Source organism: Melospiza georgiana, chromosome 2 (assembly GCF_028018845.1).
Source record: "Melospiza georgiana isolate bMelGeo1 chromosome 2, bMelGeo1.pri, whole genome shotgun sequence".
Taxonomy (NCBI): domain Eukaryota; kingdom Metazoa; phylum Chordata; class Aves; order Passeriformes; family Passerellidae; genus Melospiza; species Melospiza georgiana.
The window spans coordinates 53220181-53244416 of NC_080431.1; the positions used below are offsets into that span (position 1 = coordinate 53220181).

At 43.7% G+C, this 24236-nt stretch overlaps 1 protein-coding gene across 1 annotated transcript in view; it reads right to left on the minus strand.

Moving 5' to 3' along the window:
• Positions 1 to 4919: 4919 nt before the first annotated feature.
• The window catches only part of SIAH3 (siah E3 ubiquitin protein ligase family member 3), a 41792-nt gene continuing 22475 nt past the window's right edge, over positions 4920 to 24236 (minus strand). The window contains exon 2 of the mRNA XM_058018327.1: positions 4920 to 6122. Coding sequence (XP_057874310.1) covers positions 5529 to 6122 — 594 coding nt within the window. The 3' untranslated portion in view covers positions 4920 to 5528. The remainder of the gene's footprint in view (positions 6123 to 24236) is intronic.

Consider the following 24236-nt stretch of genomic DNA (forward strand, 5'->3'; position numbering starts at 1 on the left):
AGTCTGATCTGAAAACAAAGATCCTTTCCAACTTGTTTCATGCATTACAGTGTTTGCTTTACTTCTTTAAGTGGTCTCACTTAGCGGAGAAACAAAGAATATCTGAGTTTTTCCTGAATTCAAGCCAATAAGACCTGGCTGGCAGCGAGATATCTCTTGCTATGCAGACATCCAGTCTCAGCAATAAGAAGAGTGCTTTTATGATCACCTGGAAACTCTGCCCTAAATCTCACATTTGCATTTGAATAAGTTTATTTCTTTGTCTAAAAGCTCTGAATTTTCAGTCTGTGCTGCATGGATGTTGAAGCACTTCATCACTGTTGCTATGAAAGTTCAAAGCCATTTATCTTCAATAAGGTTACTTGATGCAATTTCTAACAGGAAGAACCTCTCTGTCCTGGAGCTTTCCACAAGATTAAGTGATGTATTCAGATAGGCAATGTCTCAGGGGGATTTTCCCTACCTGGAAGACATAAAGCTCATTCTGGTTGAAGGACAGCAGGCTTTGCAATTGGTGTTTCCTATTTGCTTCCACTAGAGTTTGTTAGTTTCTTTCTTGGAGCTTGGCATCCAAGAAAGTACTTTTGTGAAAGTACTGTGAGAAGAGCCATCTTTGCAATGAAAGTTAGTCCTCATTATTCTCTTGAAGATTATCACTGCCTCCTAATCTTTCACATGTATTTTCTGGAGTGGCAGAGCCCAAAGGGAGATAAGAAAACTATTCACAAGTCTATTGCCTGTGTGGAGAGAGAAAGAATGACTGTAGTCCTAGCCAGGGGTACGAGGTAGACGTTTAATGTGATGTTCTACCAAAGATTTTTTGTGTGGTTTTCAGCAAGTACTTTACTGCCCTGGTGGGAGCTATGCAGGTGAAAGACAGCAGAACTGTCAGGTGTCAGGACCTGCAGGAATCACTACCAGCTGCAGGTAGTGATTCCAATCCCAAAGGAGCCGGGCAGGACTGGGGCTGGGTGTTTGCACTCACGATGCAGCATCCTTGTGCAGGACCCCTCACATGCAGACCCAGCTGACCTGATCACCTGCACTGCTCCAGAGACAAGGTTCCCAGGAGAGTGGAGACCCTGTGGTCAGGTGGAAGGTGCTGATGAGAAGAGAAACCTCTCTACACAGAGCCTTAACTCCCAGGAGATCCAATCTCTTTCCTGGCAGCCCCTCTGTGACCGCACTCCGAGGGTTCCTGCTGAGTAGTTTCTGTCTGGAGGATGAGCTCTGCCCTCTGCTCTCTGTGCACGCCTCTGGAGCCTGCAGGTCTGCCCTGTGCTACCCTGCTGTGAAACCCTCTCTGTTTCTGCAGGCTCATCTCTGCAGAAGGTGAATCATATTTATGTGTGAAGAGTTCTGGTGGTGACACATGGCAATCTTTGTTTTCCGCCCTTCACTTTGATGGTGTGAGCAGGCAGACTTTATTGAACTCAAAAAAAAATTTGAAAACTTATGCTTGTGTCTGAACAGTTCAAAATCTGCAGCTCTTCCATGTGAGAAGCTGTTTCTGATTCAATTGCAGAAGAAGCACATCTGAGTCTGTTCTGACAGACTCTTCTCTAATTGAAGTGTTTGTCAGGTGTGTGTTGGGCTAGAAAAACAGATAAATCACCTGTACTACAGTACTGTCAATTGGATTTTGCTCCTCTGATGCACAAAAGAGAGAGCCATCCAGTAGCATCCAGCAATTTATTTATTTATCCAGCTATAACCCTAACTTGTCCAAAATTTACCACCTCTTGTTCCTTCAGTAGTTTACCTGTATTCATAAGGATGGTATCAAACAGAGGGTGTGATACCAAGTCCAGTGGGAAGAGGACTACTGCCCTACTTCTCAACAAGCCCTACAGCCAGCACTGGCTCAGCAAGATCCTCTGTCATCTTCAAGATGATGAGACTCAGGATGCTTCAGCTGATTTATAAGGAGTCATGGATATATGATGTGAGCTTAATTCATAATGGGATTGAGCTGAAAGCACTAATGCTGCTTTACTGCAGATCTGACATTTACATTCACATGGTGTCTGATGGATAGTGCAGATGAACCAAAGTAGGTTTTCTAGTGGGTCTGGTAGCAATCCATCTGTCTCAGCCTGATGAAATTATTGTTGCAATTTACTAAACTAAGCACAAGAAAATCCATCTGTGAACAGAGATATATAAAAATCCTATAAATAAAACCACAAACCCAAAGCCAATATTTTGTCTATGTAGAAAACCAAAAGACAACTGAAACCCCACCAAAACAAAGAGGGAACACCACTCCCAGGTAGTTGGGAAAACAGAATTTTGCAATAGCTGCATAGCAATTTTGAAAGACTTCATTTTCTCCTGTACCCCATGAAGGATACTTCTTACTTCAAAGAGATGTAAGGCTGTGTTCTTCACAGGAAGGCAGGAATTCAGATTTAATACATTGTAAAGATGTAAAATATTCGAGTTTGCAGTTAGTTTTAGAAGCCCTGATTTCAGATCAAATTTTAGAAGTCAAGATTCAGCTACCTTTCAACCATAAGCAGAGCTGTAAAAAGTGCTATACCATGAGCACTAGAAGAATGCTTGCAAATTGAATTTCATTGTTGATCCTACTTGCTAGTATTTTAGGATTTATGTCCTACCATGTGGAATATTTGCTTCACCTTTGCTTTATGGCAGTATAAGGTTGCTCATAGGCTTTGAATTACGACAGAATTAGAATATCTTCTATGGTAGAAAGTCCTTAAATATACCTTAAAACATTTGCACTTCTTGTTGAGACACTTATGAAAGCTGGATTTAGGCAACCATATCTCATTTCTCCCCAAAATACATCTTCCTTTTCTTTACTGAGAGTCACACTGGACAGATTTTCATCAGTACTCCAATGTATCTGAATTTCTGAAATCCGTGCCAGAGCTGGCTCTTTGCAGATGTGGAGAAAACTGATAAAGGATGTTACTTGGTTCAGAAAGCAGTGAGAACAATTTAAACAATGGCATCCAACAGGTACAAATGTGAGAAGGCAAGAAGTACCATGGGCTCTGCAAGTCACAGGGTGAAACCACAGTTGAGGGCTTGAAAATGTGCTGAGAAAGGCAGCTATCAGATGAGGGGAGAAGACTGAAAAAAAAATGGAAAAGCTGAACTGTTGGTGTGGTCACTAGAAAGCTCTGGGAGAAGAACACATGGGGTGTGTGGAAGGTTACGTTGAGAAAGTCACATTTCTGCTATCCCTCCTTCAAAACTAGGGGGCTGGCAAGAGATGGAGATACCCGTTCCAGAAAGCTGATGCTGTGACACTCATCCTGCCAGAAATACACTGGTCCTTTGGCAAGGACTATGCCCCAAAATATCTACACTTCAGTCGATATTTCAAGAAAAAAATGTGCCAACTAACAAGAAGTAAATAGACTAAAAAAATGAATAACTAAATAATATCTCTCACCCTAGAACTTGTGGTCAGGCAACAAAAGCATCATTGGATTTGGTCTCTACCCCACAGTACAAAGAGCTCAGGAAATTTAAACTAGAGGAACTGGTTTTATTGAGGTTTTATTGCCTTTGCTTTGTTTTAATTCAGCAGCAGAACAATTGTTAGAGGAGCTGGAGAAGCCAGTTTCAGTCCACAAAAACACCAATGATTTATTTATTGCTATCATTTAGGGAAAGGGCAGCATTTGCTGTTCCTGAATATTTAACACCGCAGGGAAAAAGCCAGCCACTCTGAAGCCTGCCTGTTCCAGTGAGGCTCTGCAAATCAGTGTGCCACCCTTGGCTCCCTAAATTCAGAGATGGGAGAGCCAGGAAGCTGTGCTCCAGTGCCTTCTTGCAGAGACTGAGACTTCCTCAGACTTCAGCTTGAGCAGCCTGTTGAAGAGACCCTCACCCTTCTCTGACCTGCTGTGAAAATCCAGGTAGGGAGGTGAGGTGCATCTATGCCTCAGAAGTCATTTACCTGCATGGCATTCATCTCAGGAAAACTACAATTCATTTTACTTCATGCATCATTTATAGTAATCCTCAGGAGAGCAACGGGTGGGAGAGATCAGCATCAGTGTTTTTGCCTACCCAGAGCTAGAGTGAGATGCATTTTGAAACACTGAAGGACTGCTCTTAGACTGTTTCCCCCCCTTCCTTGGTTTTCCAAGGGGCTCAAACTATGAGTCTCAGTCTCTAGCTACTAACTGGCCCAACCCACCAGATGTTTCTTGAAAAAGCATTCAGGAGCAGCCAGACCACAGCCACACACAGGCAGAAGGGAAAACAGGAAAAGACACTTTCCCATGCTTCTCATGTGTCACACTATCTGCTGAGCCCCCTCCTTCCACACGTCACCTACTGCAGTGGGATTTCACTGCTGCTGTTGGCTGTGGAGGAAGCAGGCCTGACTGCAGATGGGAATGAGTGACAGGAGATGGCCACCACCTGCCTCCAACTCTCCCCAAGGAACCACCCAAGGGAGAAGCTCTTAGAGTAGTCCGTGTCTTTTTGTGACCATCACTGTTTGTGAAATAGCCTCAGGAGAAGAAAGTGACAGACGCCCCTCACCACCACCCCACAAAATGTATGCAAGGCAAAAAAAGTTGAGTTTTTTTTTCAAAGGAGTGCCTGTCAAATCTTGTAGCCAATTTGCAAATAGCTGTCCTATCTATATTGCGGTGCATCAAAATTTAGCAGCACAAACTGAGGGTCCAACTGGCACAGAATTCAGTAGCAAGATCAGTACCCAGCTTAAGACCCTTCTATGCTTTATTTTCTGAAAATCTCTTTTTGAATGCTTAAGGAAACAGCAGCTAAAAAGATGAGTGCCCCAATGGCTGGGTATGGTTATATCCACCCTATGGCCAGACCATGTAGCAATGTCTCCCTGATGTTTATGATACAAGAGTGAGATTTAACCACGCTCACAGCACCCAACCACTAGCTGCCATTCCCAGTTTAATGCAAGATGAGGCTTCCAAGCCCTCTGCTCAGCAGAGGAGGTGACTTTTTCTTCTAAGTTTTCACTGTTTGAGTGAGAAAGTTGTTTCCTCAGAAGCTGAAGGGAGCTCTGAAACTGCCAGCTCCCCCAGGGCTTGGCTGTGCCCAAAATACAGGAGCTAAATCACTATAGCTGATATGGAAACCTGGGTGCTCTTGTCCCCTAGTGGAATACTTGACCTTTCATCAGGCACAGGTGCCTTTGGTCCCTTAGGCAGGCAATGAAGGAAACATATTTGCATAACATGGTCAGACCAAAGGTTTCTGCCAGTCTCCCTGGGTGCACTTGTCACTAACAAGTGTTGTTTCCAGGGCTGCTGGAGGGCGACAATAAATTGATTAGCCTCTTTAAAATTTCTCATAAAATTGTATTAGCAAAACGGTAAATACATGACACAGGGACCGTAACCACGGGATGTTTACATAATGCCCACTGTGGACAAGTACTAAATACCATAAAAGACCCAAGACCCCCCCCCATAAAAAGTCCGCGAGTTCTGGCTCTCAGAAGGCAGCTAGAGCACCATAGTTGTTGCTGTGGTTCCTCCTCCTCTTCCTCCTCCCCATCACATTTCAGCTTCGGAGCTGTGAACTTTGCTGGTGGTTATGGCGATTCCTATCGCTAGGCTTCCGTTGTCAGAAAAGAGTTGAGCCAGGGAAGTGTTCAGCACGAGGCAATCCCCGTCCGAAATGACAGAGTCAACGCACTCCAGGATCGACCTGGGCGTCGCCTCCCACTTGAGGCGCCTCTGGTTCCTGTTGAGCTCCAGCCTGTAGGTGAAGTTGTTGGCCTGGGTGGGCGTGCCGATCAGCATCATCGTGGCAAAGAACTGGGGGTGGCCCTCGTGCTTCTCCTGCTTCCTGAGGACCAGCAGAAACTGGTGGCCAAGGCAAGAGTGCATGATGATCCAGTCCGTGGGCGCGGGCAGGTGCATGTCCGTGGCCAGGAAGACAATCTCCGCGCCCTGAAGGATGCTGATGCGGTGGGTCTGCCTCAGGTGGGACACCACCACCTCCAGATGCCCTTCCCACGGGCAGGAGAAGAGCGGGCACGTGCAGGGGACCAGCTGAGGGTCGTGCACCGCTTCGTGGTGATGGCAGGGAGGAAGGATGCCTTGCTCCGTGGACGCCTGCACGGCTGCACAGCGGGTCGGTGCATACTGCGGGAAGAGAGAAATTAAATGTGAGAGCAAGCGGACCAGAAAGCAGTGCAGATGTGCTAGGTGCAGACCTCACAGACATCAGTCACCCATACTCCACCTAAGGCAGCACCATTGGGGGTACAGAGAAGTCAGCACACTGGGGATCAGAGGCAGTCCTGACCTGGATCTGCACAGCACAGGGAGATGGCAGTTGCCTTGTTCTCCAGGAGAACAGACAAACTGTTTGAGCCATGATAAGTGACTTCAAATGAAAATGATGTATGTGCTTAAAGAGCAATTTCATTAATTCAGGGGGAAAAATCTGATTAAAAAGAAAAAACAACCCAACAAAGCAAGGACAGCATGGGGCATTTTATATAGTTAAGAGTTTTGCTGCTCAGAACTAGGGAATGAAATATGTATGGCATTATTATTCTTTAATGAAACATACGGGCAAATACAGGCATTTTCCCTGAAACAATAGGCTTTATTACGCCCATAATTTGTGAAATAAATGTCAGTTTTTATTGTATTTTTTTGGTCACTGTTTTTTTGGTCAATGTATTTGTGCCTAATTGATGCTCTTACTACCGTAAATCTTAAATTGCTCTCAAAGGTGATTGGATGGCAGATTTAGGGCATTTTTATACTAAAGTAAATTTGTATTAAGGTAGGGCAGCTCGCTAAAAAGGCAGCAGCTCTTGCAGAAGAATTCCACGTGAGGACTAAAAAGCAACCTATTCTGACTCTCTCAAGAGGATGTTGTCGAAGAGAAATAAGTCTTACTCAGCCAAAAGTGTATTCACATGTGATGCTATTTGGGAAGAGTAATGTCTCTCTACAATAACTGTGTGCACAGACAAACCCTAAGGCACAGGCATGCTGGTCATGATTCATCTAACCCAATTTTAAGCATTTACTTCACCCACCCAAGACAGAAACCTGGTTACCTGGGGCTGCCTCTGCAGCCTGTAGACTGAGGCAGCCCTTAGAGTGCAGAATTCAGACCTTAGCTGGAGTAGTTCAGCTTCTAAAGGTGACGCCAGCTGATGCCAGAGAGACTGAGATCCAGTATCTCTTGCTGTGCCTAAATTTTAGCTGTTTAAACATTTTTTTCTCTCTGAACTCCTTTTATAAAGGTACATCTCTCACATCCGTTAATGTCCCTTACAGCAGTACGTACATATATACGTACATTTTGCTTTAACATGTGTTCTAGGAAGATTAATGTAATTCCCTAAATAGTGTCCCACATCCCCTTATTTTAATATATGTACCCAAAATTGCATGAACTACATTATAGTCCTAACATTTAACAGTTGTTCTCCTCTATGCCCCGTCCAAATCATAGCAGATTTGGGATTTTTGAGCAGAGGTTTGTTTTATCCAGGGGCAAGCATAATCCCAATAAAATGGATGGTAGATTTGCTGCAAAGGGTGTGTTGTCTTGTCTTGTTATGGATACCATGAAAGCTTTCATTACAGCCTTGCTGTAAGTAGTTTTGCCCACCAGAACTTGCTCATTTCTTTACAGGATGTTTTGGAAGGCAATCTCTTGGGTAAACTCTCCTAAATCTCAGATGACCAGGACTTCCTTGCCAACCAGGATGACAATTCCATCTGTTCTCATTGTGTCAGTAGCTGCCAAAGGTTATGATGGATGGAGCAGGGTTGTGATTGCTGTTGCTGTGCAATTCATGGCTCTTCCCAAGGCACTGGATGCCAAAGGAAGTGGTTTCTTCTTCTTCTGGCTTTTGATATGAAAAATAATTGACAAATAAAGCTTTGCCATTGAAGCTGGCAGTTTTTTCTTTTGACAATTATTACTTCAGTAGTACTGTTCTACTTTTCGCTTCCTCATATTTTATTTGTTTTGCTGTATAAAATTCAAGAATATAAACTTTTCGAGAAGATAATGAATTGAGGACAGATAAATGGCTATCATTGTCTGGGAAATAAAACAGGTCATTATAAACTAATCAAGGTTTGTGGCTTTAGCTGCCTGCTTATCGCAGTGGGATTACTAGTTCACACTTAATTCTACATTAATTTTTGCATCCCATTAGGATGAAAGTTATGGTTAATTTAAAACTCTTTGGTGAAGGAGGCTACTGCAATGGCAGATCATAAAAGCCTTTTAAAAAAAAATTCCTGAAATGCTAATTGCCTCATAAAATGAATTCTAATCTCCCAATCTAATACAGTGGGTGTGTGCAATTACTTTCTCTCGCCAAACTGTTAATGCAAAATTAGTGATTATACTAATTAAAACTAATGAACTCATACTCACATGCTGATAAACCTCTCAACCACTTGACAAGTTCCAGCCTTCTATCAGTTTTATTTAACTCCCTTTTTGGAAGATGAATCTTAAATTAACCTCTTGACTAACATTTAAAATTAGGTTTTGAAATTTGAAGCTTTATAGACTATGTATAATTCTTCTCCAAAGATTACCAGAGTGAGAGAAACCATTTCCACTGAGGATGAAATTGAATTTAGAAATGCATTCTTCTAATTTGAGAAACACAGTGAACAATGGTAGCTCATCCATCTAAACTGCATCCAAGGTAAGAAAATACAAAGGTCTTCAAAAATCTTATTATGACAAACATGTGTCTATGGCTCAGGAACTGGAAAAATAAATTACAATCAGCAACTTATACAATATATCTTTCTTCTTTCCTAAACTTGTGAATTTTTGTGTGTGTGCATAATTATGAATTCCTTTTCACAACTCACATTTCTGAAATATTTCTATGAACCATTTCAACAAAAGATTCCTGGTCTAACTTTGTTCATTTCAGGTTTATTGAAAATTCTCAAAACTCAGTACAAACCACGTGATCTATTTTTATTCTTTGGCTTGGTAAGAACCATTTTCAAAATCTGGCTTCTGAATTGCTTGTTACAATCCTGTTTCAAATTTTTGAATCTGTAGTATTTAGAAAGAAATGTTTAATAATTCTCTGCCACGTTTTAAAAAAAGTCTCAGAGAAAAATATTATTTTACATTTACTTTTGAGGTGTGAGTGTAACTGTTAGGGTGTTTGTGCTCTTGTTGGTCATTCATATGGCTGGGAATTGAAATGCAAAACAGGGAAAAAATGGTCACCTTGAGTGTATTTAAATGCTTGAATAAATATTTATGAACAGTTTTTCCATGTTTAATCTGCTCCAGTATTTACTTTCTACCATTTATTGCCCAATCACCTAATAAAATTAGATTTATTATATTATTGTATCAGTCCAGTATTATTCTCAATTATCTTTTAGCCTGTTGGCCAATTTCAGTCAAATTGAACTGTGGGATGGAATTCTCAAATGCTTTAATTTTCAACCATTTCTGAGAGAAGAGGCATCAGGGTAGAGCAGCATGACCCTTTCATGTCTCCAGGGAGGAACAGCTGGCCACGTGGGCAGAATTACATTGACAGACAGGAGAGAGCCTAAACAATGGCAGTTTGATCCCAAATGGATTATAGACACCAGAGAACTCACATGAGACAGTGTCTTTATGAACAGGAGAAAAGGCTTCAGCCAGAGTGCTCCTCATTAGATGCAACATAATCCCACCATGAGGCACCAAACCGCAGGAAACCAGGCTCTGCTGCTCACAGAAAAATTTCTTTTTAATGATGCAGCTTATTACAGAGCAGTTCTTTTCAAGACCAAGTAACTTGGCAAAGGCCAATTTATAAGCACATGGTGCTTTTCTTATGGAAAAAAATCCCCCAACCAAACCATTACTAGATTTGGACTACGACACAGGGTTTCTGCTAAAAATGCAACAAATTGCTTTAGGTGTGACACATTTGTTCTATCTTTGATATTTGAGGGGTAAGTCCCTAACTCTGAAGACTGTCAGCTCTTTTCACAGCCCATGAAGAGTCCTGGAGTGCAATTCACTTGATTCCAAGTGGTGCTGAAGGAACATCCCTCTGGACACCCTCTCTACATGCAGACAGGACCAAACCCATCCTCAGCACAGACTCACAGAGGTTTAACTGGTTTCTAGACACGAAACAGAAGGACAATTCAATTTTAGTCAGGAAAGATGTGTACCACAATGTGCTCTCCTGCTGTGCTGGAGGTAATGCAGCCCATGGAGAGAGAAATGGATGCCTGCTCACATGAGGGTGTAAATCTGTGTCTCCCTACCATCATTACAACTCCAATGACTTGATAGAAAATTCAGGGGGAGGATGAAAGGTAGATGCAAGAGTTAAAGACCTCCAAGAGGTAAAGAATACACAAACAAATCTCTGAGTCTGCAGCTGCAAACCTGAGGCACCAACCCTGGAGAAAGGGCTTTGCTATTGCTCCTCATGCTCTGAGGGACCTTTTTTACTTGAGCTAGTGAAGTCTTTAGATCAGCTACGGTGAAAATAGTGGAAACAGAGGCAGCAACCCACACTGCACCTCTGCTGGCTGAGTTCATGGCCCTGGTTGGTTCAGGCACTGGATACACCACCATCTCTCAAGCCGTGCTTCTCTGCTGCACATTGGCACAGCTTCAGCAGGGAGAGCAAGTGCAGCTGCTGCCCTGAGCAGCTAAATGTCTTGCCATTGAAGTTCTGACTTAAAGACAGTTAATTGGCTCAAGATAAATCCCACAGGGTGAGGGAGAGTTGAAAGCAGTGCTCCTGTCCCATGGGAGAGGGCCTGGACACTGCTGACCTGGACTATAAGGAGGGTGAGTAGCATCACCACATTGTAGTAGAATAAACACTACTCAGGTCTTCAGAGTAAAGGTTAAAGTGCCACCTTTCAGCACTTTCCAACATTCCTCAGTGTTATACTGGAAATCTGCATGCTCATTCATACTTTTACTAGCTGTAATGCACATAATGTGCAAAAATCAGCCTTTCACATGCCTGTGAACAGTGCCAATGCGTGCTGAGAACATCCCAAGGAGGGAGGACAGGGACTGGTTCCCTGCCCAGTAAATAAGTGTTTCTGACAGGAAAGCAGGTGCTGCAAATAATCATCTTTTTCCAGACCCTTCACACCCATGCAACTGCGTTTTCTCCAGTGGTCACACACACTTTGCAAACACTCATCAATTCACCCATTCTCTGGGCTCTTTGCCTGGGGCAGTCAGTGGTGTGGTCTGAAGGCGTCCATGGTGGGACTTCTCAGCAGGGCCACACAGAAAACTGCAAAGGTAAAAACAAAGCCACCACACGTGCCACCCAGGCCAAAGCAGAAGACAGTGCTCCCTCTCTACCCCAGCCCAACCTTAGCACACTCTGAGACATTGCAAACTAATCCTCCTCCCAAGAAGAAACCTCTCCTTCCATGTACCCAAACTCTTTCTTCTTCAGCTTTCCTGGCTGGATTACAGGAGAGCTGGTAGGAGCTGTACATGTTCATGGCAGCTGCAACCTTTGTGGGGGAGCCAGGAACTGAGAGGGGCTGTGCTCACATCCCCTGTTACAACCCCACCAACCTGCCTGTGACAAGGGACAACAGGAGAGGCAGTCACCCTGTAGGTGTGTAAGCAGCTGGAAATGAGCAGGGAAAACTCAGGGGATTTTTGACATTGACCTGAAGATTTCTGCAGACTAAGAGGGACCTGGGCCTGCAGCTGTGAGGTTGCTCTGAGAGAGCAGCTTCCAGGGTCTTCAGCAACTTTCAGCAACCACGGCAACTTTTAGGGTTTCTGCTGAAACAAATTGGCATTTTCTTTCCCTGTGAAATGTGCCACTTATTCAGTTTTATTACTGTCTTCCTCCTATTTCTTGGCTTCTCAGGGATTGACTGCTTCTTCTCATCTGTATGGAAACTGCCTCCAGTAATTTTCTAATCCTCAGTTTCTTTCTGCCTCATAAAAGCTTTGCCACCCACTAACATCCACCTCCACGTTACTTACACCCACCTCACAAGGACAGAAGCTCAAAAGAACTATAAAGGTGACATGAAGAAAGCAGTGAGTCTTTTAATCCTGGTCTTCATTTAATTTATCTTCTGCTCTTTTCAAATATGCTGATGAGATTTTTTAAGTCTTTCAGATGAAAGAAAAGAGAAGAAAAAAACCCCCAACCCCCTCAACCTATTTTGTCAAAAGCTGTACTTTCATATCTGAAATTAGGAAATCCGAGCCAGAGATCATGTTGGGGATTTATTTAAAATTTTAATTACACAAAATCCTGTTCATTAGGAATGCATCAGTTGAATTTCTTAAGTATTGAATATTGGTTGCAGCTTTGGCAGTGGAAGGATTTGTTTTCCCTACTATCAAATGGCAGTGAGAGGACAACTTCAAGCTCATTTTACTAATCTCACTTTGCAACATAATCAGGCATGACTTGGTGACACAGCATACGGGATGTGTTAATGGCTGTCCTCATGCTAATTACACACCTCTGACTATGCAGAGAAAATGCAGCTTTAGTACATGCCCATGGTGTACCACACACTTCTCTCTATCAGACAACCCCAAATATGAGAAGAATTCAAATATATACAGAAGTATTTTGGAAAAAAACCGATTGATTTTGTGGTAGATCTAGCAAATCTCTGATTCATTATTTTAAATGTATCCCAGGTGAAAAGAAAGATGTTATTCTCAAATTAAATCTCCTTGCTTTCTTTTCAAAAATCTTTTTTTTTCAGCATTAACTGTCACACACTCTTGAAGTGCAAGCAAAAAACTTCAACAAACTCAACCTTCTTCAATATATTGAAAACAATGTAATTATAATGACATATAAATGGAATCCACACTAAAGCATTTCAGCCCATAGATGCTTTCTGAGAGAGACCCATCTTGACAGGGGTAGGATGGAACAGGGTCATGCTCTCCAGCTCTCTCACTTCAAACCTAAGTTTGATGAGCCCTTCCAAGCCCAGATGGGCACCAAAACTTCCTGTGCTTCAAACTGAGGGGAGATGCACCACCCTGCTGACCCTCAGCCAAAGCCGCAGCAGGGTCATGGACAGCCAGGAAAACGATCCTGATTTAACTGCTGTGTTTGATGGATCTCACCTGGGATCACTTTCCATGCTCTCTTTGAGAGATAAAATAGACTGATTAGATGCAAGCAAAACCGTGTGCGTGGGCAGCTCCTGTGGAACATCTGGCAGTTATTTGCTACTCAAAATAAAGAGCTAGGCTGGAGGGTGGGACATGCCCTTGGGACCTGATTTGCAACTTGTATTCCCTCTGCTGCATTTTTTGGCTGGGTGCAGTGCAGTGACAGCAAACCATAGCAAAGTGTATCTGATGCTGCATTGCAACTGCTGATGCTCTGGGGTGTGCAGACATTTACCAGCTTCTCTTTGGACTAGAAGATTTTATGCCTTGATTTAAGCAAGGGTGATGTCTCCTAATGCCATTCTTTGGACTAGAAGATTTTATGCCTTGATTTAAGCAAGGCTAATGTCTCCTAATGCCATCCCCTTTGGCCACACAAGGCAAGTATCAGAAGCCAAGGCACACCCTATCAGCTTTTTCTCCACAAGGGCAGGGTGCATCCATTGTTTATCAGCAGCTTGCTCATGAGACACTGCTGATCCTGGCTCTGGGTGAGGGAACAAGCAGTCTGCATATGTACAATAGAGATAATCAAAAATGCAGAGTTATCATAAGATTTGCTTCATCCTTTATCCACTTTGTATTTTGGATAAAGCCTGTTCACAAAATGCAAAACCATTATAGGCTTTAATTAAAAGCAAAGTGATAAAGCGCTTCCGAGCTGCATCTGCTCTGACTGATAGGAAAGACAGAGTTCACAAGAGCCCTAATATCTGACCTGTTGATTTTGTGGTTTACATTCACACTGAAAAAGAAATTAATATGGAAAAGAATTTAAAAAAAAAGAAAGAAAGAAGAAATGATTGCCCACTGTGCTCATAAACTTAGCAGTTCAGACTGCCTCTAAATTACTCATCATCTGATATTCATTATAAGTTACTACAGTAACAGCGTGTCTCCAAGAGAAGCAGATTTGCTGGTGTCATCTGAGATAATTAGACCAAATCCACCCTGAGACAATTGAATTTCTCCCCTTCCATCAGACAATCTCCAGCTATCATAATTATATGACATGTAAATCCATTAACTGCTCTTTCAGAGATGCACCCCAGGAGTGCCAAAGGATGGCACAAACATTACTGGTCTGCTGGAAGGAGGGAAGGGATGGGGTGGTGTTGTTGAACAAGCCCACAGCCTTTCTTGGTGGGGCCAGTGTCTCCAATCCCATCTATGCACCCCTCCAATCCCATCTATTCACTCCTCCTGGCCAAGGATTTGCTCTGTGGTCTATGTCACATTGCTCTGACAACTGTCACAGGGCAATGTGCAGCTAAGCCTGTGCCAGACTGGTCACAGTGGAGTGCAGACAGTAGGATGGGGCCAGGGAGGTGTAGTGAGGAGGGAACCCAGGGCTCTCAGTGCTGCCAACCCTGCCTCCCTGTCCCGTCTCATAGGCTCTGCCTATGCCTACACCTCTGTAGCAGCCACTGAGCAAGGTATGAGCCATAAAACACTTGACATTTTTAGTTAAGACTTTCTCCTGAGAGCTGTTTCTGAGGAAATAAAGAGTGTCTTAAAGTCATGTCTGTCTCCATCTTGCTGAGGCATTGCTGATACCAGCAAGCAATGGGCACCCCAAACCCACCCACAATGGCCTGGTGTGGTGGGGGTCATGCTCAGGTTACAGAAGAGGGGAAAATAAATTGTTTCTAGCTCAGAGTATCTCTCCATTCCCCTGCACATCTCCACAAGTGACTTTCAGCTTGCCCTTGCTCTGGGTACCTTGCAATGTAAGTCTGGCACTGAAAGAAAAGTCTCCCTGTTACAAGGCAACCCAAAATTCATCCTCATTCCAATGTCAGATGAAAGCGTGTCTTGAGTTTGTGTAGTCAGGCTTAAGAAAGGGGAAAAAAAACCACAAAACAACCGAGAAAATCCATGTGAGCTTTTAGCTTTGGGCATGAAAAGCAAACAGCAAGTCTGGGTAAATTAATTTAGTTGGTGTAATGTATGCAAATGCTTCATTGGCATATTCTTTGCAGTAAGGAAAGGGGCATTTCTCTGGGAACATTTGTCTTGTGTCTCAAATATTCTTTTAATTTTGTGCAAATCATAGCCTGTTTCTTCTTCATCCTCCCCCTCAAATTCTCAAAGAATAGTTCTTCTAGAAGTTTTCTTCATGTGGGGAGGATGCAGGTAGAAAGAAAGACAGAAAGGGAGGTTCAGCTTAGCCTGAGAAGACAATGTTCCATTTCTATTAATAGAATGAAAATTTAAAGGTTTTGTTAAAAAAAAAACTAACAAAAAAATGAAAACCAAAATCCACAGCAATCTTCTAAGTTAAAATTCTTGCTTACAGAAGGCTACTCTCTATCATATCCAGGAGAGGCTGAGCCAGCCAGTCTCTGTGCTGTGCCTCCTACAGCTCTGCTGTTTTGGGGGAGAATCCCCTGGCATCTCCAACCTGCTGGCACCTGCCTTCTGACCTCGTGTGCCAACAGCAAGAGGGAGTGCAGCCCCACTGAGCCACAGAAGGTTTGGGGTAGAAGGGACCTTTGCAGATCTCCTAGTCCCAGTGCCCTGCTGTGGACAGTGACATCTATCACTAGACCAGGTTTCCCAAACTGGCTGTCAATAATTCCAGGGATGGGGCATCCACAGCTTCTCTGGGCAACCTGTTCCCCCATCTCACTATCCTCACAGTAAAGATTTTATTCATTACGTCTTTTCTAATCTTGCCTTCCTTCAGTTTGAAACTGTTACTTCTTGCCCTGTTACTACAGGCCCTGGTAAAAAATGTCTCTCCATCTTTTTTATCAGTCCCCTTTATAAACTGAAAAGCTGCAATCTGATGTCCTTGGAGCATTCTCTTGTCCAACCCCACCTCTTTCAGCCTGTCTTTATAGGAGAATTGCTCCAGCCTCTGATCACCTTCATGACCCTTTGGATCTGCTCCAACAGGTTCACATCCTTCTTGTGCTGGGAATCCCTAGAGCTGGATGCAGTATTCTGGGTAGGGTCTCACAAGAGTGGAGGAGACAGGCAGAATCCCCCCTTCTGACCGGCTGGTCATGTTTGTATTTATACAGACCAGGAAATGGTTGGCTTTCCAGGCTGCAAGTGCATATTATGGAGTCATGTGATTTTATGTAGACAGGTACTCCTGAGTCCTTTTCCACAGGACTCTCCAAATCCATCCATCACTCAGCCTGGACTGATACCTGACCCAGCTGCAGGGTTTTGCACTTGAACTTCATGAGATTCACAGGGCCCTGCTCCTCATGCCTGTCAAGGTCCCTTTGGATGACATCCCTTCCCTCAAGTGAATCAGCTGCAGCACTCAGCTCGATGTCATCTGCAAACCTGCTGAGGGTGCACTGATCCCACTGCCTGTGTCACTGGTGAGGACATTAAAGAGTATTGGTCCCAGTATGGGACCCTTGTGGGACACACCAGTCATTACTGGTTTCCACTTGGATATTGGGCCATTGGCTGTTACTCTTTGGATGCTGCCATACAGTCAATTCTTCATTCATCAAACCCATACCTCTCTCCAGCCTAGAGGTAAGGATATTGTAGGGGATCGTATCAAAACCCTTAGAGAAGCTGAAGTCGATGGCAATTGTAGCTCTTCCCTTGTCTGCTGATGCAGCCGCTCCATTGAAGAAAGCTGTCAGGCATGACTTGTCTTTGGTGAAGCCATGTATGCAGTCTCTAATCACATCCCTATCTTCCACGTGTTTTGACATCTTCCAGGAGGATCTGCTCCATGATTTTACCAAGCCTAGAGGTGAGGCTGACTGCTTGGATTTCACCAGGGAATGATGAGGTTGTTGATGGGGAAAACAGGCACAATGAGATGTTAGAGACCCATTACCCAGCAGAGCTGCAGTCCCTAGAGTCTAGTTATTTTTAAAGTCAGAAATCCATTAGCATAGACTATGCAGCTCTGGCTGCAGCACTACAGGCTCTTTCTATCAGCTCTGGTCTGTCTGGTTCTCCATTCTAAAATTTCCTATTTCAGTGGAAGTAGGAAATTTCCTATAGGAAATAGGTGCACGTGGAGCACCAGGAAAAGGAGGCAGAGGACCACATTTCTTATTCAAAGCCATTCTCACTCTTTAATATCTGCTGTCACACCCTCACTTGTCTTGTGGCAAGGTTTTATGTTTAACTTCAGCCAGGTCCTCCCCAGGCTGGCAGCTTAATAACTGTTCTTACAAACTTGTCTGGCTGTACAATATTCTATAACTTGCACATCATAAAAGTGAATAATTTTACAACTATTCCAATACACTTACGGGTTTTGAGGATTTGACAGTGGGGTAGATTTTTAAAATTTATTTTCAGCTTTCTATAGAGAGCTTTCTGTGTGACACATTATTGAACAAGATGACAGACCACTCATTTAATCACATTGAAAGTATTTCTGCCTTTCTTTCCTAGGATAAACTTCTCTCCTTCTTCCCAAAGGGCTGCACAGAAGAAGCAGGGATTCTCAGGGATGGGACAGAGGGAACAACTGCTTCCCACCTCTTACAGTGTAAACAACAGCCTCTCTGCCCTCTGAGGGTGGCCTCAGGCCACTGAGATGTCTGCTGCCATCCCTGCAGCCTGCTGGGATGTGACCCTGCAGTGAACAGCGTGGCTTTGCTGCAGGAACTGCATCAGTCAGGGTGAGCAGTGTATCCCTGCTGGTTCCAGACTGGGCTGGGAGAGCTCTGGGCAGCCCTCTGGGATCAGGCTTAACAAGCAGGAATGGCTGCGTGGTGTCTTGTGCAGTCTGTCTTGCCAAAAGCATGAATAATGTGTGAAGTGACTGCTAGAGGGACACCCACACTCCCAGGAGGAGCCACTCAATTGTTTCTACAACACCACCAGCAGCTACTTGCTTGGTGAAGGCTGTTAGGCACCTTCATGCCCCCGTCAACAGAGCTTCCATCTGTTTTTAAATCCCTTCATTTCCCTCTTTTGCACCCTATAAGTATGCAGAGATGGCTTACCCTTTAAATTCCAACTTCACAGTGAGTCCATGCTAATTCAGAATAACATCTTTTAGACCCACTAAATACTTTTGCAAATACTCCAATGATAAAGATAACAATATTCAGCTGAGGGAAACACCTGTGACAAACAAAAGGCTAAATTTGAGGTGGGATTTGTCTCATCTAAATGCATATGTCTAAAAGATAAACATGTTCAAATCTGACCTGCTCATCTGAAGTTCCCTTAATAACAGAGATAAGATGTACCTTCACAGAGAAATTCATCATCCCTGTCTTGAACATGTCTATCTTCCTGAAAGATGAAATTACCATGAGCACCTGGAGGAGATGTTCACTTCTCTTGCTAAGCTAGAAGTGGAAGTGGTCACTGGCCCAGAAGTGGGCACCAGGCTTGCAAAGTTTCACCGTGTTCAGTGTATCAGCAGTCACTCAGACTCTGAGCAGCAAGGGTGTCAGGACACAGCCACTGTGACTGTTTAATGGGTGATTATGAGCTGCCTATTTGCCTAATGCAGAAAATCCCTTGAGCTGACACATTTTCTTCCCAGCTAAGGACTGGTCATCCTAATTTTCAGGCAGCCAGATTTAGCAGTGAAATAAAACTAATTTACAGCTCTTGCCATTAGGAGGACAAATTTTCATCTCTGTCCTTCGGGTGAGAGGCACTATAACAAATGAATGATTACTGACCCATGATACCTATTAGAGATTGCAGTCGGGTCATCTCATTTGTTGTTTTAACACAAGAAATTAAGAGCCTAGCAGGGCTATGGCAAAAAAATGAATTGATGATGAGATGAACACTGCATTTTTACCAGAGGCTCTTTCTAGAATTATATGCAGGAAAAGCTCAGTGACATCAGGACCTTGAGCTGTGGGCCCAAATTTTTTGAGGCTAGTAGGACTTTCCACTCACACAGGCTTCCTCCCATGGCTACTGGAAGTGCAATCCAACTGCCACATGCTGGAGTTCATACAGACAAAGGAGCAGTTAAGCCATGTACTTTCTTGGCTCTTTTCCCTCTGCTATTGCCTGCAGCTAAACTGCCCACCAAAGAGGTTTTGGATCAAAAGGAGGTAAGTGCACAGGACAGCTTGCTCCCAACAGCAGCCACTGTGACAGATTCCTGTGTTCTTAGTCTGGTGCTGATTGAAAAGCAGTCTCTGCTGCCAGTCTCCTTCAAAAGCATCCTCAGTGCAGGGAAACCAATAGCTTCCAAGTTTTAGGGGAAATATTGAAGAATGTCATGGATAACCTAACTAGGCAAAATTCCGCAGAGTTTCAAACTCAAGACACACAGGCTTGGCTTCTTCTCAGCCCCTCCTGCCCCCAGACAGATTGTGGGGCCATCACAAGCGGCTCAGCACACAACACCCATCCTGGTCTGAGCTGTGCTCCAGCTGCACCCTGGGTCAGCCTTCCCTGATCCAGCCACATTGCTCTCCTCCTTGCAACCTACCCTGACCCTCCAACCTTTCCCAATTGCATGACACAGTGCCCTGGCCTTGTCTCATGGACTGAAGGAAAGAAAATTCTAATAATTGCCTGCCACTTAACTAATAGTTAGTCTTTAGTTGACTTCTTATTCTTTTTTGTTCCGGTCCTAAGATGGAAAACTGTCCCATTGCCTTTCACTCCCAGAGCTCTGTCCACGCTCTGTCAAAGGGTAAGTCTGCAGACACAGAAAGTACCATCTCTACTTTGCTTTCCACATGAGCTTTCTCCCCATTTATTACTGCTGCCTGTTTTACATGAAGATCTGCTTTAGCTTTTGGGCTTGCTCCAGTACCATTTGCTAAAATTGTATTAAGTATTGATTGGTAACAGATATATTAGAGGGCAATGCTAGTGAGGATACATTAAGTAAATGGAGGAGCAGGCCCATGCTGCTTTCTTCCTTTTACCAGAATGGCAATCATCAGCAGCAGAGTTGTACAAGGTCTGCAACAGCTGTGGCTTGAACCAGCCAGAGAATATCCAAGTTAATAGACTGTGGAGAAGACTTGGTGCTGTGTTAAATGCTGTGGGCCTGGTAGTGCCCTTGGGTATAGAGTACATAGATGGTCTTGTGAGATTAGAATGGTTTAAGGAAAAAACACTTGTAATTCAAGGCCCCCCAGTACTTCATGATCTGCCATAGTGATCCTTGTATCATTTTCACTTATTACTACTCAATATCTAATTTCCTTTGTACTTAGAAAGGTGCCAAGACCAGGTGACAGTGATGGCTGGCTACTATTTTTCAAGTGATGTAACTCAGGCAGTGAAGTCGAAAGGATGGTACAAGAAAGAAGAGAAAAGGCAAGGCATAGTCACCACTCCAAGTGGTGGACGTTACGGTCACCCTGGTAGAAGATGAGTGGAGAGTGAATGTTTCAGGATGAGAAACTGAGGTTAAAAAGAGTGTTAAGAAAAATTCTTTGCATTAAAGCAGGGAGCAAGGTTATCTACAACTCTTTCTTACCAGTCACATGTGAAAATGAAAATCAGTGACAGCAGTGTTAACCTAAACTGACTTGCAAATGCCCTTTTGCTGGAGTTTCTTGCTGCAGAACATACACAGGTATGCAGGTGGAAAATTTAGTAAAGAATCCATAAAATAGCATCAGGATTGAGGTAAATCATCTGTAGCCTTAGGGTGGCAGAGCTACAGCTAAAATGACTTCCCAGTTTGGTGTGGCATTGCCCAGATTCTGTTTCACTTGGCTATTTCTCTCCACTGCCTGTAAAGGGAGTTGAGGGTGACTAAGCTGCACTCAGATGCAAATATCAGGTTTTCAGTTCTTACACTAAGGTGAGATGAATCCCACCTAGCTCCTGCCTCTGAGCTCCCTGGTAACCTTCAAGCCCTTTGAGTCTTTCTCTTCTTGACCCATCCATCTTGACCCATACATCTGAATTTCCCGCACCCAGAGGTGGCTCAGCATGTGCAGGCAAGAGGTAAAAATCCACATCAGGGGACATGGTGTCCTGATTCTCAAGCCCTTGAAGGTTAATGGCTGCACAGAGACTGACAGCCTTCAGGGACTTCTTTTGACACCTTTCCTAAGCACTTGGTCATTTGAAAGTGAAAATAATAAGCACTTTCCTGTGAAAGGCTTTTTCTTTTGGCATCTTATGTCAAGATGCAGCCACATGTCAGGTACGTGTTTGTTTTCATAAGGCACTTTGTAAAGAGCCTCTCTTCTTCAAGTGCACATTTTGTCAGCAGCTTTTGGACTGATTTCAACTCCTCAGCCATACTGCAGCCCTTCTCTGTCTATATGAGGGCATTCAGGTTTTACCTTCCCTGTCAGCTGCAGAGTCACACCATTTTGCAAACCGCCCTTGAAATCAATGTGGTTGCTGTATTAGAAATACTTAGCTCATAAATTGTAGGACATGAGGCAGTGTGTGTAACAAGGCATGATAACCATGCTCCAAACCTGCTGTACAAGCTCATTTCAAAATCTAGCACACACTCCTTGCTCTTCCACTTGCTTGATTCAGAGCTTTAAGGGAGGGCGTGCTTGTGAGCATGCATTGCTAACATCCCAAATCCAGTCAGTCAGAAATGGGGCTGAGCTTTCTCACATGTTGTATTTTTTAATGCTGATATTCCCACACTGCAGGCTTGATGTTAAAATGATCTTTCCCACCTAATTTTTTCACTTTCACCTGAATCTGAGGATGTTACTGGGTGGGCAATGGTTAAAGAACAATAAAACAGGAATGGAAGTGTCACACCCCCATTTCAGCAGGTATCTCTGTAGGACTTGATTGTGTGATAAACAATTACAAAGGGACATCTTGCCTTAAGGTAGTGAGGCAGTGAGGGAAAGAATGGGAACTAACTGTGCAAGTTTTACACATGCACAGGCATTTGATGGAAAGGGTGCATCCAGAAAGTGTTTTGCTTTCCAAACCTACCAAGAAAAGCTACATCTATGCATGTAACTATTAAAGGTTTATCTTCTGTTTCACAAAGTGAGCTTATAAAAAGACAAACTCATTTAACAGGGAAAGACTTTCTATGCAAAAAACCTAAAGTCTCCTTAAATGTGCCAAATTGATTTCTTCATCTTCAGCCACAAATATCAATTAAGCAGAGGTTATGTCCTAGCTTAAAAGCAGAGTGAAATTTATGTGAACCATCAGTTTCAGCTACAGGGAATTAATTTTAAGTGTATACTGTAGTCATAGGAGTGCACTATTTCCTTTAATGTCCTTTGTTCCCTGATGTTGACACTCTGGAGCAAGGGTATCTCAGGTAAACTTGGCTTCTCGTTATATATCTGAATCCCATGCACACAACTACAGACACCTGGTGAGGGGTCACATTCAGCTGAACAGGCTCAGCTGTGGGCAGGTCATGATTGAGTGGAAGCACCTCAAGGTTCTGTGGACGTCGCTGGTAGCGGAGCTGCGGCTCCAGGGAGAAGAGCAGGTGCTGAGTGGCCAGAATGAGCCTCGTTTGCACTGGAGTGGGACATTTCTCACTTGGCTGCTTTATGTTGTGCCACCCTCATTATTTCTGCTATTAGTTTTTTTTCCAGCTTTGAGCATAACAGGTTCCTCGAAAAAGCACTGTGCAGAAGGGGTGAATTGCTGTAAACCCAAATTCTTAGTGGAACAAAGCCAGGGTAGCTCCACTGCAGCCATTCCACAGAGCTGAGCTGCCAGGAGCAGGAAGACATGGGGACAGCAGAGGCTTTCACAGCCTTTGTGTGCTGACGTGAAGGAAGATAAATTTAGGACTGAGCCCTAGTTTCTGTGGATTGTGTTTTACAGGAGAGAGAAAAACCAGGTTGTGGTTCACTGTTTCCATAAGAGACATATTGAATCATATTTTTCCTGTTCCAAGATGCTTGTGTTTTTGCCTGCATGGTGACCTTGCTTCAACAGAAAGAGTGGAAGGTGATCCCTGCTTCAATCTGTTCCACCACTAGGGCACTCCTGTGGGAAGCAGCAGATTGCAGCTCCCTCCCTTCTGGAAAAGGCTTCTACTTGTTGAGTTGCTCTGTAAACAATGGATGAAACATAGTCTGAAAGCTGCTCCTAGGGAGCTGTGTCTTCTCCTGTCCCCTACACTGTCTGTGTGTGTTGGAAACACCCACAAATTAAATGCAAGATCTAGTCCATTGGGGAGCATGGGACTATCTGGTTTTGCACCCAGGAGTACAAGTGGGAGATGCAGAGCTGAGTGAGATGGTCTGAGGACATCAGCCCAGGGCAAAGAGGCACACTGGGCACATTTACACATTTTCAGTGGCAGCTTTGGTGTACAGAGATTCTTAATAACTCCAAGTGATCAGGTGAGTCTTTTGGAGTCAGAGACCAAATAGCATCTAATTGTATTTTATGAGCTGGATCCTGCCCTGAATCCCCAGCAGGTCATGTTCAGGAACAGGTAAAGGAAATAGCACAATTTCCTCCCACACTGGCTAAGTCAGCATCCCTCATGGGAACTTATCCACCCCCTATTTACTGGGGGACCACTGAAAACCTGGGATATCTCAGTGTATTGATTACAGAGAGTTACTCTGCTCTGTAGGGACAGGTGCACAGTAGCAACTACAGGATTCAAGAAGAAAAATACCAGCTTGGGAATAATAAATAGATAAAATAATAGATAAAATCCTCAATGGCAACAAAGAGATTTGGAGACTGGAAACTCAGCAGCACTGAGAATATGTAACAAGTGCAAAACCTCCTGGCCTGGTGGCTGACTACTTGCCCAGCAAGGACTCTTCAGGTGTCTGATGGAGGCACTGAGCATCCTAGTGCTTAGTCTGGCAACACATTACATCCCAGAGATCCTTTGTCTGTTTCAACCAATAAATGACTGTGTTATACTTCAAAGTTGTGGATATCCTGCTTACAGAATCTCTTTGTGCATAGCAAAAGGTGCCTCAACAAAGTGACCTAGAAAAGGAGGGTTGCTGTTTCCTCTCCACAGCACACAAAGCCAGCATGCCAATAGAAGGAAATCCACCTTCTTTGTTCTTGTTCTCCCTCTGAGTTGTTGCCATCTCTCCAGCTAAAGAGCATGAAATACTTTCACTGTTATTTGTCAGTGTTGAAGTTTACCACAAAGGCATATGGGTAAAAAAACCAGCCAAAGTTGTATTTCACCTGTACACAAGTAGAAAATGATGTATGTAGTA